Source organism: Heterocephalus glaber, unplaced genomic scaffold (assembly GCF_053883595.1).
Source record: "Heterocephalus glaber isolate CG9 unplaced genomic scaffold, H.glaber_assembly_v1.0 deba00000676, whole genome shotgun sequence".
In the NCBI taxonomy this organism is placed as follows: Eukaryota; Metazoa; Chordata; class Mammalia; order Rodentia; family Bathyergidae; genus Heterocephalus; species Heterocephalus glaber.
Genome location: NW_028258156.1, coordinates 884,459 through 899,545, shown reverse-complemented (window position 1 = coordinate 899,545; position 15,087 = coordinate 884,459). Strand labels below are relative to the sequence as shown.

The 15,087-nt window shown below is 40.2% G+C and overlaps 2 protein-coding genes across 8 annotated transcripts in view; one reads left to right on the top strand and one right to left on the bottom strand.

The window, feature by feature from the left end:
• Nucleotides 1-15,087, bottom strand: part of Scrn1 (secernin 1) — a 137,396-nt gene that overhangs the window by 27,029 nt on the left and 95,280 nt on the right. The window lies entirely within an intron of this gene.
• Wipf3 (WAS/WASL interacting protein family member 3) overlaps nt 1-15,087 on the top strand; it is a 127,732-nt gene that overhangs the window by 58,377 nt on the left and 54,268 nt on the right. For all 7 annotated transcript variants that reach the window (XM_087206586.1, XM_021254078.2, XM_087206587.1 and 4 more), the window contains exon 3: nt 13,493-13,625. In XM_087206586.1, coding sequence (XP_087062712.1) covers nt 13,493-13,625 — 133 coding nt within the window. The remainder of the gene's footprint in view (nt 1-13,492; nt 13,626-15,087) is intronic.

Sequence of the window (15,087 nt, the reverse complement as noted above, 5' to 3'; positions counted from 1 at the left end):
TGCTGTGAGATGCACATCATATGCACCTGGGAAGACTTGTAAGCTGTAAATGTTTTGCGACTACAGCACCGAGTCATTGTTGGTTAGGAAGGATCAGTGGGTGAAAGAGCCACTAGACTTCTCAGAAAGCATTTGATGGAAGAGGTGTATTTGAGCCAGATAGAGCCATGATACCCTCCTAACCTGTGGAGGGGCTGATGGCCTTTATGTATGATCTATCTGAAAGTGTTTTTGCAGTAATTTGGCCACTAAGTGATTGAAAGGCCTAGCCTGGTTACTGAAATGGCAGGGGGTGTCTTCTGGCCATGGGTGCCCTGAGAATATAATTCCCGCAGGCTCATTCTTCTTACAGCACATTTGTATTAGCTACGTAGCTAGTTGTACCTTCTGGACCAGAAAACTTGTTCCACGAAGACCTCATACATGTACAGACTAGACTGTTAAACAACTAAACTTGAGTTCAAGATGAGGCTGGGGTGGGAGAAGGTGCCCTTCTTTTTGTTTTTTAGAGAATGTATAAGACATTGTTATTTAATGATGAAACTTTCTCATATTATAGACAATCTAGCAGTGATGGTGAACCTTTTAGAGCTTTCAGTGATAACAAACAGCACACTGCAATGGAAGTGCCACAGGTTCACCACCACTGCTCTAGGGCCATGAAGTGGTAATGGGCTAGGGAGACCCTGGGATAGCAGCTAATGAGGTCAGGAAGGCTTCAAAGGCCTGGCCATTTGTTAGCCTGAGGATATGTCATTGTCATTGTTCTGCAAATGATCAGAAATCAGAACCTGGCAAGCTGCCTAGTGGGCATCTCAAATTAATACATACCTGTGGTTAAAAAATTAAGTAGTGTAGAAAATTGGTGATGAAAGAAGAGCAACAGTGTGTGTGGGGATATAGTTTGAGTGTATGAATGGTTCTTACTTTTTTGGCTTATTTGGAGTACAAGAAATGATGAGTTTGTTTGGATGTGTTGAATTTGATGTGTAATCTCTAAAAAATGCGCCAGCACTGTTCGATACTTATTTATCACATTGAGACATCATCTGTTGACCTGTTGCTATGAGACTTGAGGAGTTAGCTCCCTTGTATTACCCTCACCTCCTCTGTCCACCTTTTCCATTACTTTTGGTACTTGTGAGACTACTTTTGAACTTCCTTTTGTGGTCACCTTTGATCTTCAAATAATACCCTTAAGCTCTATTATTTGTGGTCAGGGTTGGATGGTGTTTTGACTCTGTTATGTGAAATGAGCCCATTGGTACTCTTGCCCCTTACTCTTTCTCTTTTATCTTCCACTTGCCAAATTTTCTCAGCTGTATTTTTTATTTTGCTTTTATTTTTCAAATTAACAGTAAGGGTGACTTTCTCAGAACAGAGTAACAACTCTATGAATGCCAACACATGAGTAGATTTGTGCAATCAGCTGTACATGTCCAGCACCCCCTCAAAGCCCGCTTTGTGCCTCTCCTTTGAAGTTCTACCCTCCTTTCATCTCTATTCCCTGGCCGGCATTGATCGCCTTTTTATTTTCTCCATATTATTCCACTACTGGGGAGCTCCATGGTTTGTTTATCCACTCATCTGCTGAAGGTCATTTAGGTTGTTTCCAGGTTTTGGCAATTATGAATGAAACTGATATAAGCATTCATGTACTATATACATTCATGTATTGTATACATCTTTTCTATGAACATAAGCATTTCTCGGGTAACTACCAAGAAATGAGATTACTTGATTATTTGTTGAGTTTATATTTAATTTTATGAGAAAAAGCCAAACTGTTCATTACCATAGCCATACTGTTTCCTAATCCTATGAGAGTTTCAGTTGTGTACATTTTATGGTGTGCTTGTAATATTGTTTCGCTTTTGTTTTTGTCTTTTAGCCATACTGATAGGTATGTAGCATCATGCCATTGTCATTTTAGTTTGCATTTCACTTATGGCTAATGACATTAAACATCTGTTCCTTTTCATATTTACATTCCATGTATCATTTTTGGTGAAATATCTAAGGCTTTTGTTCTTTTCCTAAGCAGGTTGGTTTTTTTTTTTTTTTTTGGTCTTATTGTTGAATTTTGAGTTCCTTGTACATCAGTACCTCGATTCATGAACTTAATTCGTTCCACAATTCTGGAGAAGATGGCCACTGTCATGTTCATTACCCGATGTGGCGTTCAGAAATAGAAGCAAGATTTTGCCAAGTTTCTATTTATAAACCCAATTATTCACAAACAGAAGGTCTTATTGTATATTCTAGATACAAGTCCTTTGTAGGATATACAATTTGAAAACAATTTTTTCCAACTTGTAGCTTGTCTTTTCATCCTGTTAACCATTTATTTCCCAAAACAAAACTTTTAAATGTTTTATAAAGTTTAATTTTGTAATCTTGCATTTTTTGAGTTGTGTTTTTTTCTAAGTCTGGTCTAAGAACTTTTCTCCATACTCCTTATTTCTACCTTTTATTTTGCTATTTATTTTTACTCTGGGTTTCTCATGTAAGAGAAACCATGTGCTATTTAAGCTTATGTATCTGATTAATTTCACTTAACATTATGGCCTCAAGGTGCATCCATTTTCCTACAAATAACTCAAGTTTATGTTTCTGTATGACAGAATAGTACTCCATTGTGTGTAAATACCACATTTTCTTTACCTGTTCATCTGTCAGTGAACATATGGGCAGCTTCCAAGATCCAGCTATTAGGAATTGTGCTGGTATAAATGTGGGTATACATGTATCACTGTAACGTGATGTCTTTAACTCTCAAAGGGAAGGGGATCAAGAGATAGAAAGTGGCCGAGGGAGGGAAAGGATAAGGGGTTGGAAAAAAAGGAATCGGGGTATGTTATATACATGTACCAACTCTACACAAGGAATGTAAACATTACGTACTGCAAACATGGACCCAAAAAAAGGAAGGCGATCAAGACACTGGTGGGGAGGGGAAAAGAAGGAGGGGAAAGGAATGAAAAGAGGAATGAAGATGTATAATGTGCATGTACCAACTTCCCACAAGGAATGTAAACATTATGTACCACACACATGTACTAAAATTTATAAAGAAATACAAAAGAAATCTGCTATATTTTCATTTAAAAAATACTATAGTTTTACATTTTCTATTTAGATCTGTGGTTCATTTTGAGCTAATTTCTATATAAAGAATGATGCTTAGGTCAAGTTTCATTTTTTGCATATGGATCTCCAATTGTGCCAATACCATTTGTTGAAAAGTCTATTTTTCTTCATTTCAATTGCCTTTGCACCTTTGTCAAAAATCTATTGACTCTTTGTGTGAATTGTGTGACTATTTGAAGCTCTGTTTCTGAGCTTCTTCATCTGTTCCATTGATCTACATGTCTATCCCTTTGGCAGCACCACAACATCTTGATTACTATAGATTACTGTGAAGAGTAAATTAGGTAGTGTCAAGACTCCAACATTACTGTTCTTCGGCAAAACTGTTTTGGCTAATCTAGTTCCTTCACATTTCCATATAAATCTTAGAATCAGCATGCCTATATCTATTTAAAAATTATATTGGTGTTTTGATTGGGATTGAATCAAATTTGTAGACCAACCTGGAGAGAATTATCATTTTTGCTGTGTTGAGCCCTCCAATTCATGGACACAGCATGTCTCTTCAGGTCTTCTTCCTTTCATCAGAGTTCTGTGCTTGTCAGAATCTATATCCTATACATGTGATCTGTACATGAATATTTCTTTTATCCTTGGAGCTATTTTAAAGTATTTTTAAATTCTTTCTTTCCTGTTGTTTATTGATGGTATATAAAATATGATTGATTTTTTTGTGTTAATGTTGTATCCTATTACCTTGCTAACTCATTTCTTAGTTGTAGGAGTTTTCTACATAGAAAAAAATTTATTTCTTCCTTTTCAATCTGTATACTGTATATTTATTTGTCTTGCTTTATTGCACTTGCTAGGATTTCCATTATGTTGTCAATTATGACTGATGAGAGGGAAGGAACCTCCTTGCTTTGTTCCTAATCACACGGGGAAATACTTTACCACTAAGTATGATGTTAGCAATAGTCTTTTTGTCACTGCTCCCTATCAGGTTGATGGAGTCCTTCTCCATTTCTAGTCTGCTGAGAGTTTTTGTCATGAGTGGATGTCCATGCTTTTTCTGCATCAGTTGATTGATCATGTGATTTTTCTTCTTCTTTAGATTCTCAATATGGTGAGTTTTATTGATTGACTTTTATTTATGAAACCAAATACTCCTATATTGCATTCCCGGAACAAACTCAATTTAGTTGTAGTTTAACATTCTTCTTCTAGATTGCTGGGTTCTGTCAACTTCTCCATAGCTAAAGTTGATAACATGTGCCTTCTGTTGTGTGATCATAGTCAAATGTTCCCTGCTTTGTCTCTAAAAATTAAAATTCCTAAAACAATATTTTCAAGATTATGAAGTACAGATACAATAGTATGGAAGCAAGTGGGATTGTGTACTTACATTTTTGTCTTTGAGACCAGCATACTCTCGACAATATAATGATATGATAACTCCTTTCTTACTCTTTTAAGTTGCTCACAGTCAATGTCTTTCTTGGATAGTTATCCCTTTTTCATGGAGTTTCAGATTCTCTTTGTTTTTATTAGGGATAAAGAGAAGAAACATATTCTTTTTTCTTTTGATACCCAACACCATTCAGCTTTTTACATATCCTCTTTCTTGGAATTTATTCTTTTTTTTCTAATTTGAACTGGCGATTTTCTAAGCCTGCTTACACACCTATCATCTGGAGATTTTAAAAAATTTTTTTGGTTTGTTTCCTAGATTCCTAGCTTTATTCCAGGAAAGACAAGCTTTGCAACAGGAAAAGGTGGGAGTCTGTGGAAACTATTAGAGGGAGGTGATATTAATAGCTAACATTTATTGAATAATTGTGACTTACCAAGTGCTCATTATGTGGATTACCTCATTTAATCCTCACCACAATTTATGCAGTGGTTGTTATTCACTTCCCAATTTTACAGATGAGAAAATTAAGGCCTGAAGAAGCCAGGTAATTTGCTTGTTATGCTACTAATGAATAGCAAGTCCAGGTTCCCATTCAAGATACCCACCTTTTTTTTTTCTGTACTGAGAATTGAAGCCAGGGCCTTCACACTGAGCTACCTCCCTAGCCCGTCTTTAAATTTGTTTGAGGCAGAGTCTCACTAAGTCACTAAGTTGCCTTGGCTGAACTCGAACTTGCACCACCACTCCTGGCTTACAGCCCATAATATATTTAGTGCAAAGAAAAGCTGTCTCCCACTAATGGGAGCTAATGGGCCCCTCTAGGGGTTCTTAATCTACCAAGAACTCTTGGCTACTGGCAAACTAGACCCAGGCCCTTCCTTAAATGACAACTCAGTGAGAACAGGAGAAAACTAAAGAAGCAAGGCCTGAACTCACTCTTTCCATTGCACCAGACTACCTTCTTAACCATTAGCTAGGGAGATGTTGGGATCCAACTAGAACCAAAAAACAGTGGCCCGGGGAAGAACAAAGGAAGTGGAGAACATGGACCACAGAGACACTGGGTGAGGTATAAGGATCCCTGAAAACCAAGGCAGAGTGCTTTGGATGCCACATAGGGAAAGAGAGGCCTTGATCTCCACTAAATGGTCCGGCACTGGAGTGAGAGCCAAGGGTGTTGACAGAACTACAGAGCACATATGCTGGGCATCCTGGATGTGCTGAGCCATGAGCAGGGCCTAGAGAGGTTTAGAAGCAGATTCTGGAATGAACCAGAATCTCATCATTGGTGCTCTTCTTGGGCAAAGCTATGAATCATTGTTCCTCTAGGATCCAATCCAAGTCCAGACTCAGGGGCTTTCCATGCAAAGGACCTAGAGAAGTGACTGTGTGAAATGAAAGTCTAAATCCACTTATGTTTTTATGATTTCTAAATGGCACCATACTGTTCTTTGGAAATATCTTGAACTTGCCAGAAATTTTGGAATTTTACCCTTCTTGGTTATTTTTTCTTTTTTTGTCTCCTTTTACATGTGAGTCATGTTCATGACTCCTATTATTTCAAAGTTAACAATGCTCAGAACCCTGCTTTTACCCTGCAGCCAGCAGGGAGGCAAGAATGGAGATAGGGACCCAACTCTGGAAAGAAAGAGGTGGACCGGCAAGGCTGATGCAGAAGAGGTTCTGTGTTACCTGATGAGGGAGTTCCAGGTACAGGTAGTTTACAGCTAGGCTATCAGCCTCACAGCATAGGGTTACTCTATACAGTTTCCATTTTAAGTGCCCCAGCCCTCCCCTGCCAAGACAGCTGCTGTCTCACATTTAAGGCCCTCACAGGCTGTTCTTGGAGTCCATCATTCAGCCCTGGTTATCCTTCTGAGCCCTGGCAGAGGCCTAGCACTTAGAAGCTCTGCTCTTTCCCAGCCCTTCCTTTTTCTTTGAGGCCCCTTTCCTGTCCCTTCCTTCTACTTGGGCTCCCACATTCCTTATGAAGCGGCATTTATGGCTGGTCCCAGGCCAGAGGGAAATTGTCCATCTCCACCTGTCCAGCTGCAGGCCTGCTTTCCATTTTCTGGGTGACATCACTGCAGAAGAGGCTGTACAGCTCAGTGGTTAGGACAGCCACTGGTGCCTGGGTTACCTCTCAGCTCTGCAGTTCCTGGCAGTGGAATCAGCTTCACTTCTGTGCCTCATCTGTACACTGGACACAATACTCACAACTAGTACCCTCATAATGGGGTTGTTCAAGGGCCCTTGAAATGGGTTAGTATACTTGGAACAATGCCTGGCATACAAATGCCTTCCCAGTAGAGTACTTTTTGTTATTGTTTCTGCTGTCATTGTCACCCTTTGTATATTGCATCCCCCTTGCTAGTTCCCTTACCCAAATTTCAAAGTCACCTCTGTGTGCACCCTAGAGTAGGCAGAAGGAGCCAGTTCTCAATGAAAGCTTGGTTATTTCAAATGAAGGAGAGAACATGACTGTAGGTATCCTTGAGGTTGCAAGTTTGGGTGAATGGGGAAAAGCCTTTATCAGAAATGAGAATGACAATTTAAGAGTTGGAATTGAGGATAGTAGTGATGTTTTATTTGTTTGCAACTTAATTGGCAGAGAGGAAGCTGATATTTCTTCTTTGTAGTACTTTTTGTCTAAAAGAAAGATATGAAGCCTCACTAGTTTTTGTGACACTGTTCAAACTGTGCATTACTTAAGCTGTTCCTGTGCCATACCCTTGACTCCTAGCACTGGCCTCTTCTTTCGAGTCCATGAGTTAAGATTCTAATTTTGGAGACTAGCTATGAGGCTCAGATCTAAAAAATAAGTTCTGAGAAAAGACGCATATACATACAGGTATGTATATATAAACATATAAAAATGTGTATATACATGTATGTATCTAAACATACACATCTAATACACAAACACATACATACACACATATGTACATGTACTCTCTGAGAACAAGATCCTGTTGGTCTTAGCCCTGTTGCATTCCTGGCACACAATCAGCCTAACACAATGCCTACCACATAGCACTCAAATCTGAGAAATTATTGGGTTACATTAGTAACAATGGTTTTCTCTACTGATTTCTATTTAACAATTGATTTCTATTTACCAACTTTCCAAGCCCCCTCTCTCCAGCAGTTTCCTTGAACTACTAATAAATTCATTTTATTAGTTAAAATAACCATCATGTACATTTAAAGATGTGATTTGTCCAACACACCATCAATGTTTAATGCCCTTTTGAATGTGTGGCTTGAGAGTGGTTAAGTCTATGAGAACTGCCTCTGTCAGCCTTGTTTGTATATGTCTCAAATCCCTCTTTCTCTGTATTTCTTCACTTTTACTCTTCCCATCCCCAACATTTATTCTCCTACTTTTCTAGTTAGTTTCTACCGAAGGGACTTGGGATTCATATTGGAATTAAAATTCTCATGATTGATAAAAATAAGTACTGTCATTTATCACCAGAAGTATAGCTCATAGTTAGAAAGGGACTGCCACACAGTGGGGCTGGTTTATAACACAGGATTGGGTAGAAAAGTGCTAGCATTTCCAAGTGAATGCAGGGGATGCAAGTGGAAATGCTAAGCCAGAGAGTGATATTAATGGGGACTTTAAATGTTCTATTCTGAATAAGATGGACAGCCACTGCACGTTGTTAGAAGAGTGACATGGTCTGGGTGGCAGGTGCTTTGCTGAGGATCAGGATGTTGCTCTAGGAACATAGACAGGGCTCTTCATCTGGCCTTCCAGGATCTGAAGGCTCCTTGGAAGGCTGCCAAGAGACAAGTGTGAAAAGAGCAAGGAGATGAATGAACTCAACCACTCAACCAAAGGTCTGAAGGTGAACTCCAGTGTGTGGAATGGAAAGCCTGGGCTGCTCCCTAAGGGCAATGGGAGGGATTTGAACTGGATCCTGAGAGTAGTGAAGAGCCAGCAAGGATCTTATGGAGGGGGATGACATGATAAATGCCATGTCCCTAGGAATATCACTGTGCTGCTATGTGCAGGAGGCCAAGACAGGGAGCAGGATAAGTAGGTGATGCACTGCAGAGGCCATGCTGGCCTGCATTTAGACAGCATCACAGAATGGGGCATGGTGGGATATGCCTGTTATTTCAGCACTTGGGAAACTGAGGCAGGAGGATCATGAGTTCAAGGCCAGGCTGGACTACATAGTGAGACTCTGTCTCAAAAAAAGAAGAAAAGAAAGGCATGTATAAGAGGTCTAGATTCCAGAAAACTCATTCGGGAAAAAGCTACAGGATGTTGTGATGGGTTGGCTGGTGGGAGAAAAACTGAGGACCTGGGATGGCCTCTGGGTCCTGGGTTACAGAGCGCATGCCACATGTAGTAATCAAAGTTGTCTCAGTGGGTGAGATACCCTGATGGGTATGTTTTTATGGGTGTAAAGAACCAAGGTCACCTATAGCCCACAGCCCACATGAAAAAAACCCTAATTTGGCTTCACCTCCAGATGACAGAGGCAGCACAGTGTGAGGAAAGTCAATGCTCAGGATGTGGACTGTGTGGTTTAAGACATTAAGCTTCAGAAAAGTTTAGAGGAGCCATTTTTTCCGCTATGGATTTAAATTACAATTTAGATTTCCAAAAATGAGACATAGAACTGTTAGAGCACAATATGCTTCGTTCTTGAACAGTCTGACTTATGCACATTTGGGCACAAGGAACATTGTGTCAGGTCCAACTAGGGAGAGTCTGTATCATTCTGAAAATATTTCAGTCTCTTTGGGACCCCAAGTTCCTTGTGTTCTACAAAAATATGGTAGGTGGGGGAAGGGACCACAGTGCGTTCCTGGCTGTCCTTGTGATCCAGACTTGGGAATGAAACCCAAGAACCAAGGCCACTGATACCTCTCTGTCCCAAGGCTGGGAAGCCCAGGGTAGGCTGAGGGCTGGCAGGATGAGCATGCTCCTGTGCATGGAAACCTGTGCACTTCCCTGAGGTTTAGCAGCCACAACAGAGACTGCAAAGCTGGAACTATATTGAAATGATTAGGTTTAGATCATCTTTAAGAGAAATCACCTGCTTGAGCTGGATCAACTGGCTAAATTCTCACAGAACCCTTATCATAGAAACCATTATCAGAAAGATGCAGGAATAGCATATGGTGGCAAGGTGACAAATAGCAGACAACGTGGATTTCAAAGTTTTAATCTGCGCTGAACTCTCGTGCCTTCCCCCAAACAACATTGTGCCAAGGTTGACTCATTGGTTGGTATGATAAATGAATGTGCCAAAGCATTGTTTGATCCATCAAGATAAGAAGACAGGCACCTCACCAATTTTTAGTCCTACTTTTGGCTTTGTTGGTACTGTCATTCGATTTTGTTATTTCTAATCTTACTGGCTCACTTGTTTTTTGGCCTTTACACCCAAGGGGATGAGTTAATGTGTATATCTCTTCCACTGTCTTACATCTTTTTCGGATGCTGGGTCATTTCTTTTGAACCTTGTTATAGGTAAACTGAGTAAACCAAAGCTTTGTGTGAAACCTAGCAGATTTTCACACTCAATACCATTGTTAACAAGGAAAAACAAGAGTGCTCTTTGAAGTGTCTTGAGTTTTTTTGTGGATTTTTTTGGTTCTTGTTTTTGGTGTATTTGCTATGGGAAAGTGTCCAGGAGTGGCTTTCTTTTCTTTGGTTATATTTTTAAAAGTTGTCGCTGCTCTGGTTTTGCATAGAACAATACATTCAATGAATATTTAGGAATCTTTTCTCCTGTTTCTGCATCCTGTAACCACAGTAACAAGAATTCTTAGGGCTTAAAAGATTTTTCAAAAAGAAAATTACAGTTGAATTATTAATAAATATTGCAGATGGAGGAAAAAATGACTGCTTTGAGTGACATGATCTTCAATGTGAGAATGAAAATGTCTTTTTGTATAAAGCCTATTAAGTCTAAATATATATGGGCACTTAAGCACACAGTAAGCAATTTCTCCCTGCCTGGTGGGAGAGCAGAAGGTGGATGGATACCATGTTATGCCAGGTGAGGGAGAGCCCTCTAGTGGAAAACACCAGGGTAGACACTGGAGCAGGAAAGAAAGAAATGAAAAGAGAAAGAATATTAAAATTAGCACCAAGTTGAACTACATCATGTAAACATTATGTAAATTTTCACATCCTCCTGTTGATGTGAAAGTTGTTTTTTTAACAAATCTATCATCAACATATCTGCCATGTAATGTCAGGAACTTACTGAGGCATGTGCTAAGTAGGTCCTAAAATTAAAATCATTATTTCAATGCAACATTTTCATAACCCCACGTGAAATACCAGGTATGGGCAGTAGGGTCAGGGAGTGGGAGATGCATTTTGGTAATAAACAGGAAATTGAGTCTGAATTAGGTGAGAAGACCTCTCTCCCAGGAGTAGTGAGGCATAGGGCTTTCTCATCACTCCAAGTGCTTCCTTAAACAAAAGAATGCACCATGTGAACTCTCACCTTCCCCGTCATTTGAGTTGGGCCATGAATATCATTATCATTCTCTGCTGTTTGTCTCTCTAGGGGGAAAAAATTACAAAGTACTTCATCTCCCATATCTCTGGCCATAATACATACCTGAGATTGTAATGTCATGCAGACAAAAAACTTCTGTGCCCTTTTGGCTAAGGTCATAATGTTTCTGTTGGTCCCTTATTTCAGCCCTTGTAAGCAAAATGAGAGGAAACTTGAAAATTCTTAAATTTTGCAATTTAAAATGACTTCTCATATTAATAGTTTATATAGGGTGTCTAAAAATACGCTGTGTGGGAAATGCCCTGTTGTGTGTGTTCACTTAGATATGTACTCCATGTATCTATATATTGCCAATGAATCTGAGTTAGGACGCCTTGCTCTCAGCTGTCTCATTCACCCTCATCCAGAAGCCCCTCTCAAGGGCTCAGAAAGCATGTTTCCAGGCAACAAGAACCAGACTTTAGAGCTTGTGCCTTTCAAAGCCTGCATAAGATTCACAACCCAAGCTGTAGTCAGCCAGTGAAAATGTGGGCTCAGCACATTTTAGCCGAAACCACAGTGGGCTTTGTTTCTAATCTGTGATACTACATAGTCTAAGAGTTTCTAGTCAGCAAGCATACTTTGTCTTTTCTAAACAGAAAATGACTGTAGCAAAGATTTGTAAACCTTGGTTACACTCCAGGGGCCATAGGGTCTCACATCTTCCGTGAAGTCTGCTAGCTATTCCCGTTGAGTATCTTCCCCAAAGAATTAAAAGAATCATACCACAGTGATGTATGTGACACATATAACTCTTTCTGAGCTCTCCACGGTCTTCCTCTCTGTGGGACATGGTAGATGCTCAGTCATATGCTGCATTAGAGGTGACCAAACTCCTTGCAATGTGTCCCTGGGTCACTGTGCCTTATGCCCCCTGGATCTCGTTCATTCATTCATTCATTTATCCACCCATCCAGTAAATACCTATTGAGCCTATCTTAGGTTGGGTCCTGCCCTACTGCTTGGGGATGTATTGGTGGGGAAAAAAAAACAAAACAGGATCTTTTTCTGATAGGGAGGCCATAGGGGTGATAAACATTAAACTCATAAACACAAGTGGAAATTTTTCACAATAGAAAGAGATATAAACTTACATCTCAGGATAAATATGACTGAGAAAAAAAGAACACAGCACTCTGAGAACAGTATTTGGCATTATTTAAATTTGGGGTCAGAAAAAGCATCTGACATGGTGATGTTTAAATGGAAACCCAAAGACAGATGGTATTCCCTATACAGGAGGGACTAAGGAATCTTTCCCACTTTAAGAAGTGTTTAATCATCTCTAAAGCTGCATGGTATAAACCTCTTAACTGGGGGATCCTCCTGGCTATGTCTCCCAAAGCAGCCCCTTTCTTTCCTATTGACCAAACTCCCATTCATTTTTTTCTGATGCTCCCTTGTTCTGATGACCCATGGAAACCCCTGCTGCAGGTCAGCTCAAGCTACAGTGGAAGTGAAACAGCTAGATTTCAGAGTTATTTGCAGAGTTAGGACAAAAGATGTTTTTTCTAATGTATTTATGAAGTATTTTAGCAGTCTCTAGGACACATATTCTATAGATGGTATGTGCCCTTGATTGCTAATGTTGCAAAGTAAAAAGCACATGGCCTTTGGGATTCAGCTCATTTGGAGTGGAAAACCAGCCCTGAGACTTCAAACAGAGGAATTCATAGTCTTAGATTCCTCCTCTGTGAAAGGGGAGCCAACTCCATTTAAATTGATACAGTTTTGTAAGCAAGGAGTCACTAAACATTTGCTAAAAGCCCTGCCTTCCCTTTCTTTCCAATTCCCTGACCTTTCTGGGCCCCAGTTTCTGTTGAGCACCCTAGTCCTCCCCTCAGCTCCAAGATTATGTGAAGGTCACCATTCCTCCCTCAGTGCCAGCTCCCACAGACCAAATCTGGTTCAATTAAAAGAGATGATGGACTCATAATGGATCACCTCAGACCCAAGAGTGGGAGGATGTGAGCACCAAAAGACCTCAGTACTGCTCAGAATAGTCCAGGATCAAGCAGGACACAGCAGCAATTTCCATCAACAAGCTGGGGTCAGCCACAGATTTGGTCTGCAGGACCTTGGGACACCAAGCAGGGTGAACATCCAGAACCTGTGGTAGGACCAGGTATGCAGAGAATGGAACTTCAAGTGTGTCCGTGGTGCTTACCTAGGAAGGGGCAGGGGGCCTATGATAGAGGGCTTGCTAGGCCTCTAGATAGAAGGCCTCTAGGCTTATTTGCACAAGATGAGCATTTGGCCAGGGCCATCTAAAAGAGTCCATTCTGGGTTCCAGGAAGCAAGGTGTGGGTAGGGACCAAGGCAGTCCCAGGAAAAGCTAGAGGTAACTGAAAGTGTGTGATCAACCTTGGGGAAAACTCCCACCAGACAGGGCATTTGCTTATCTGTACATGTTATATGTGATTACAGTCAAATCCCTCTTACTTCCTCACAGGTTAACACAGACACTTCCAGCTTGGGAAAGGCAGATCCGAAAGGTCGGAGTGCACTGTTGGCTGATATCCAGCAAGGAACTCGCCTGCGAAAAGTCACACAGATCAATGATCGCAGTGCCCCACAAATCGAAAGTAAGTGAGCAGCTCCATCAGGCCTGCAGGACAGGGTAGGTATGTGGAGTGTAGCCAGACACCCCTGGCTGGGCTGCAGTTGTGACCCAGGATACACCTGGGCCACCTCTATAGACAGACCAAGCGGGCAAGAAAATCAGAACTTCCTTTTCAGGTTTGCAGATGGTTTAGACCTGCGCATATCTTCCATCACTTTTCAAGTGTTTAAAATATAAAAATTGCATAGTGGGGTATCTTTTTATTGTGATAAAATATGCATAACAAAATTCATCACTTTTACCATCTTAATCTATCCCATTCAGTGGCATTTAGGGTATTAACAATGTTGCTATGACCAACTATCCCCTCCATCTAGTTCCAGACATTTCCATTACCCCGAAAGGAAAGCCCATATCCATTAGCAATCACTCTCCATTCTTCTCAGCCCCTACCCACTGGCAACCACTCATCTACTATTTCTGTGGATTTGTTTATTCTGGATATTTCATAGGAATGGAATCATATTGTAAGTGGCCTTTTGTGGCTGGTTTTTCTCACTGAGCATAATGTTTTTGCACTTCATTCATGTCATAGCTTATATCAGCATTGCATTCCTTTTTTCATATAATCTCGTGTATGGATGTGGCCCATTTTGTACCCGTTGTGGAGTAACACTTAGAGATCATTTACTCTGTGTCAACATAGTCCTCAAATTTAATGATAGAAACTGAAAAATCTCAATATTTTAAAATGCAGTTTCTGTTTCATTTTTTCACAAGGAAAACAAGATTCAGAATTCTGTCTCAAAGGATCATATGCCTCCAGCCTTCTGTCTTCTAGAGCGTGACAGAGAAAAAGTAGACCTGTGCATGGGTCAGACAACCTGTGTTGAGGTCTGCTGCTGCTACTGGGCAAATAGAGAACCACTATGAGGCTCATTATGCTCATTTGCATAACGAGGGAGATAATAATACCTGCCCTTGTTTGTCAATGTTGTTGAAATAATACATGCAGAACTATTTAGTAATGTAATGTATTGCATCTTCATATTTTTACAATGGGTGCACGATGATAATTCTCAAAGGTAGTCCTAAAAATATAATTGTACCTCATATATATTAATACACAAAGACATATTTTTAAAGAAATATTTTCAACATTGATTATAATTTTAAAAATTAGTTTCTGCTTAGACTCACCTTCTAATTGCTCAAGCTCAATTAACAAATTAACCCAGTTTATTGGAACACCTATTTCCTAATCACTCCAATGAGGAAGCAATGTATATTAATACTGTGCTCAGAATAATCTTTCATCCACCAGTGGGCACTGTGCCCTAATTTCTGTTACATATTATCTTCAGCTTGTAGACGAGTTCTGCCAGGAGTTCTTGTTAAAGCCAAACATCTTCTCAGTTTCTGCAGGTGGTAAGCACACACAGCTGGAAGGCTGGAGTTACGATCCCAGGCTCCCAGGCTTTCTG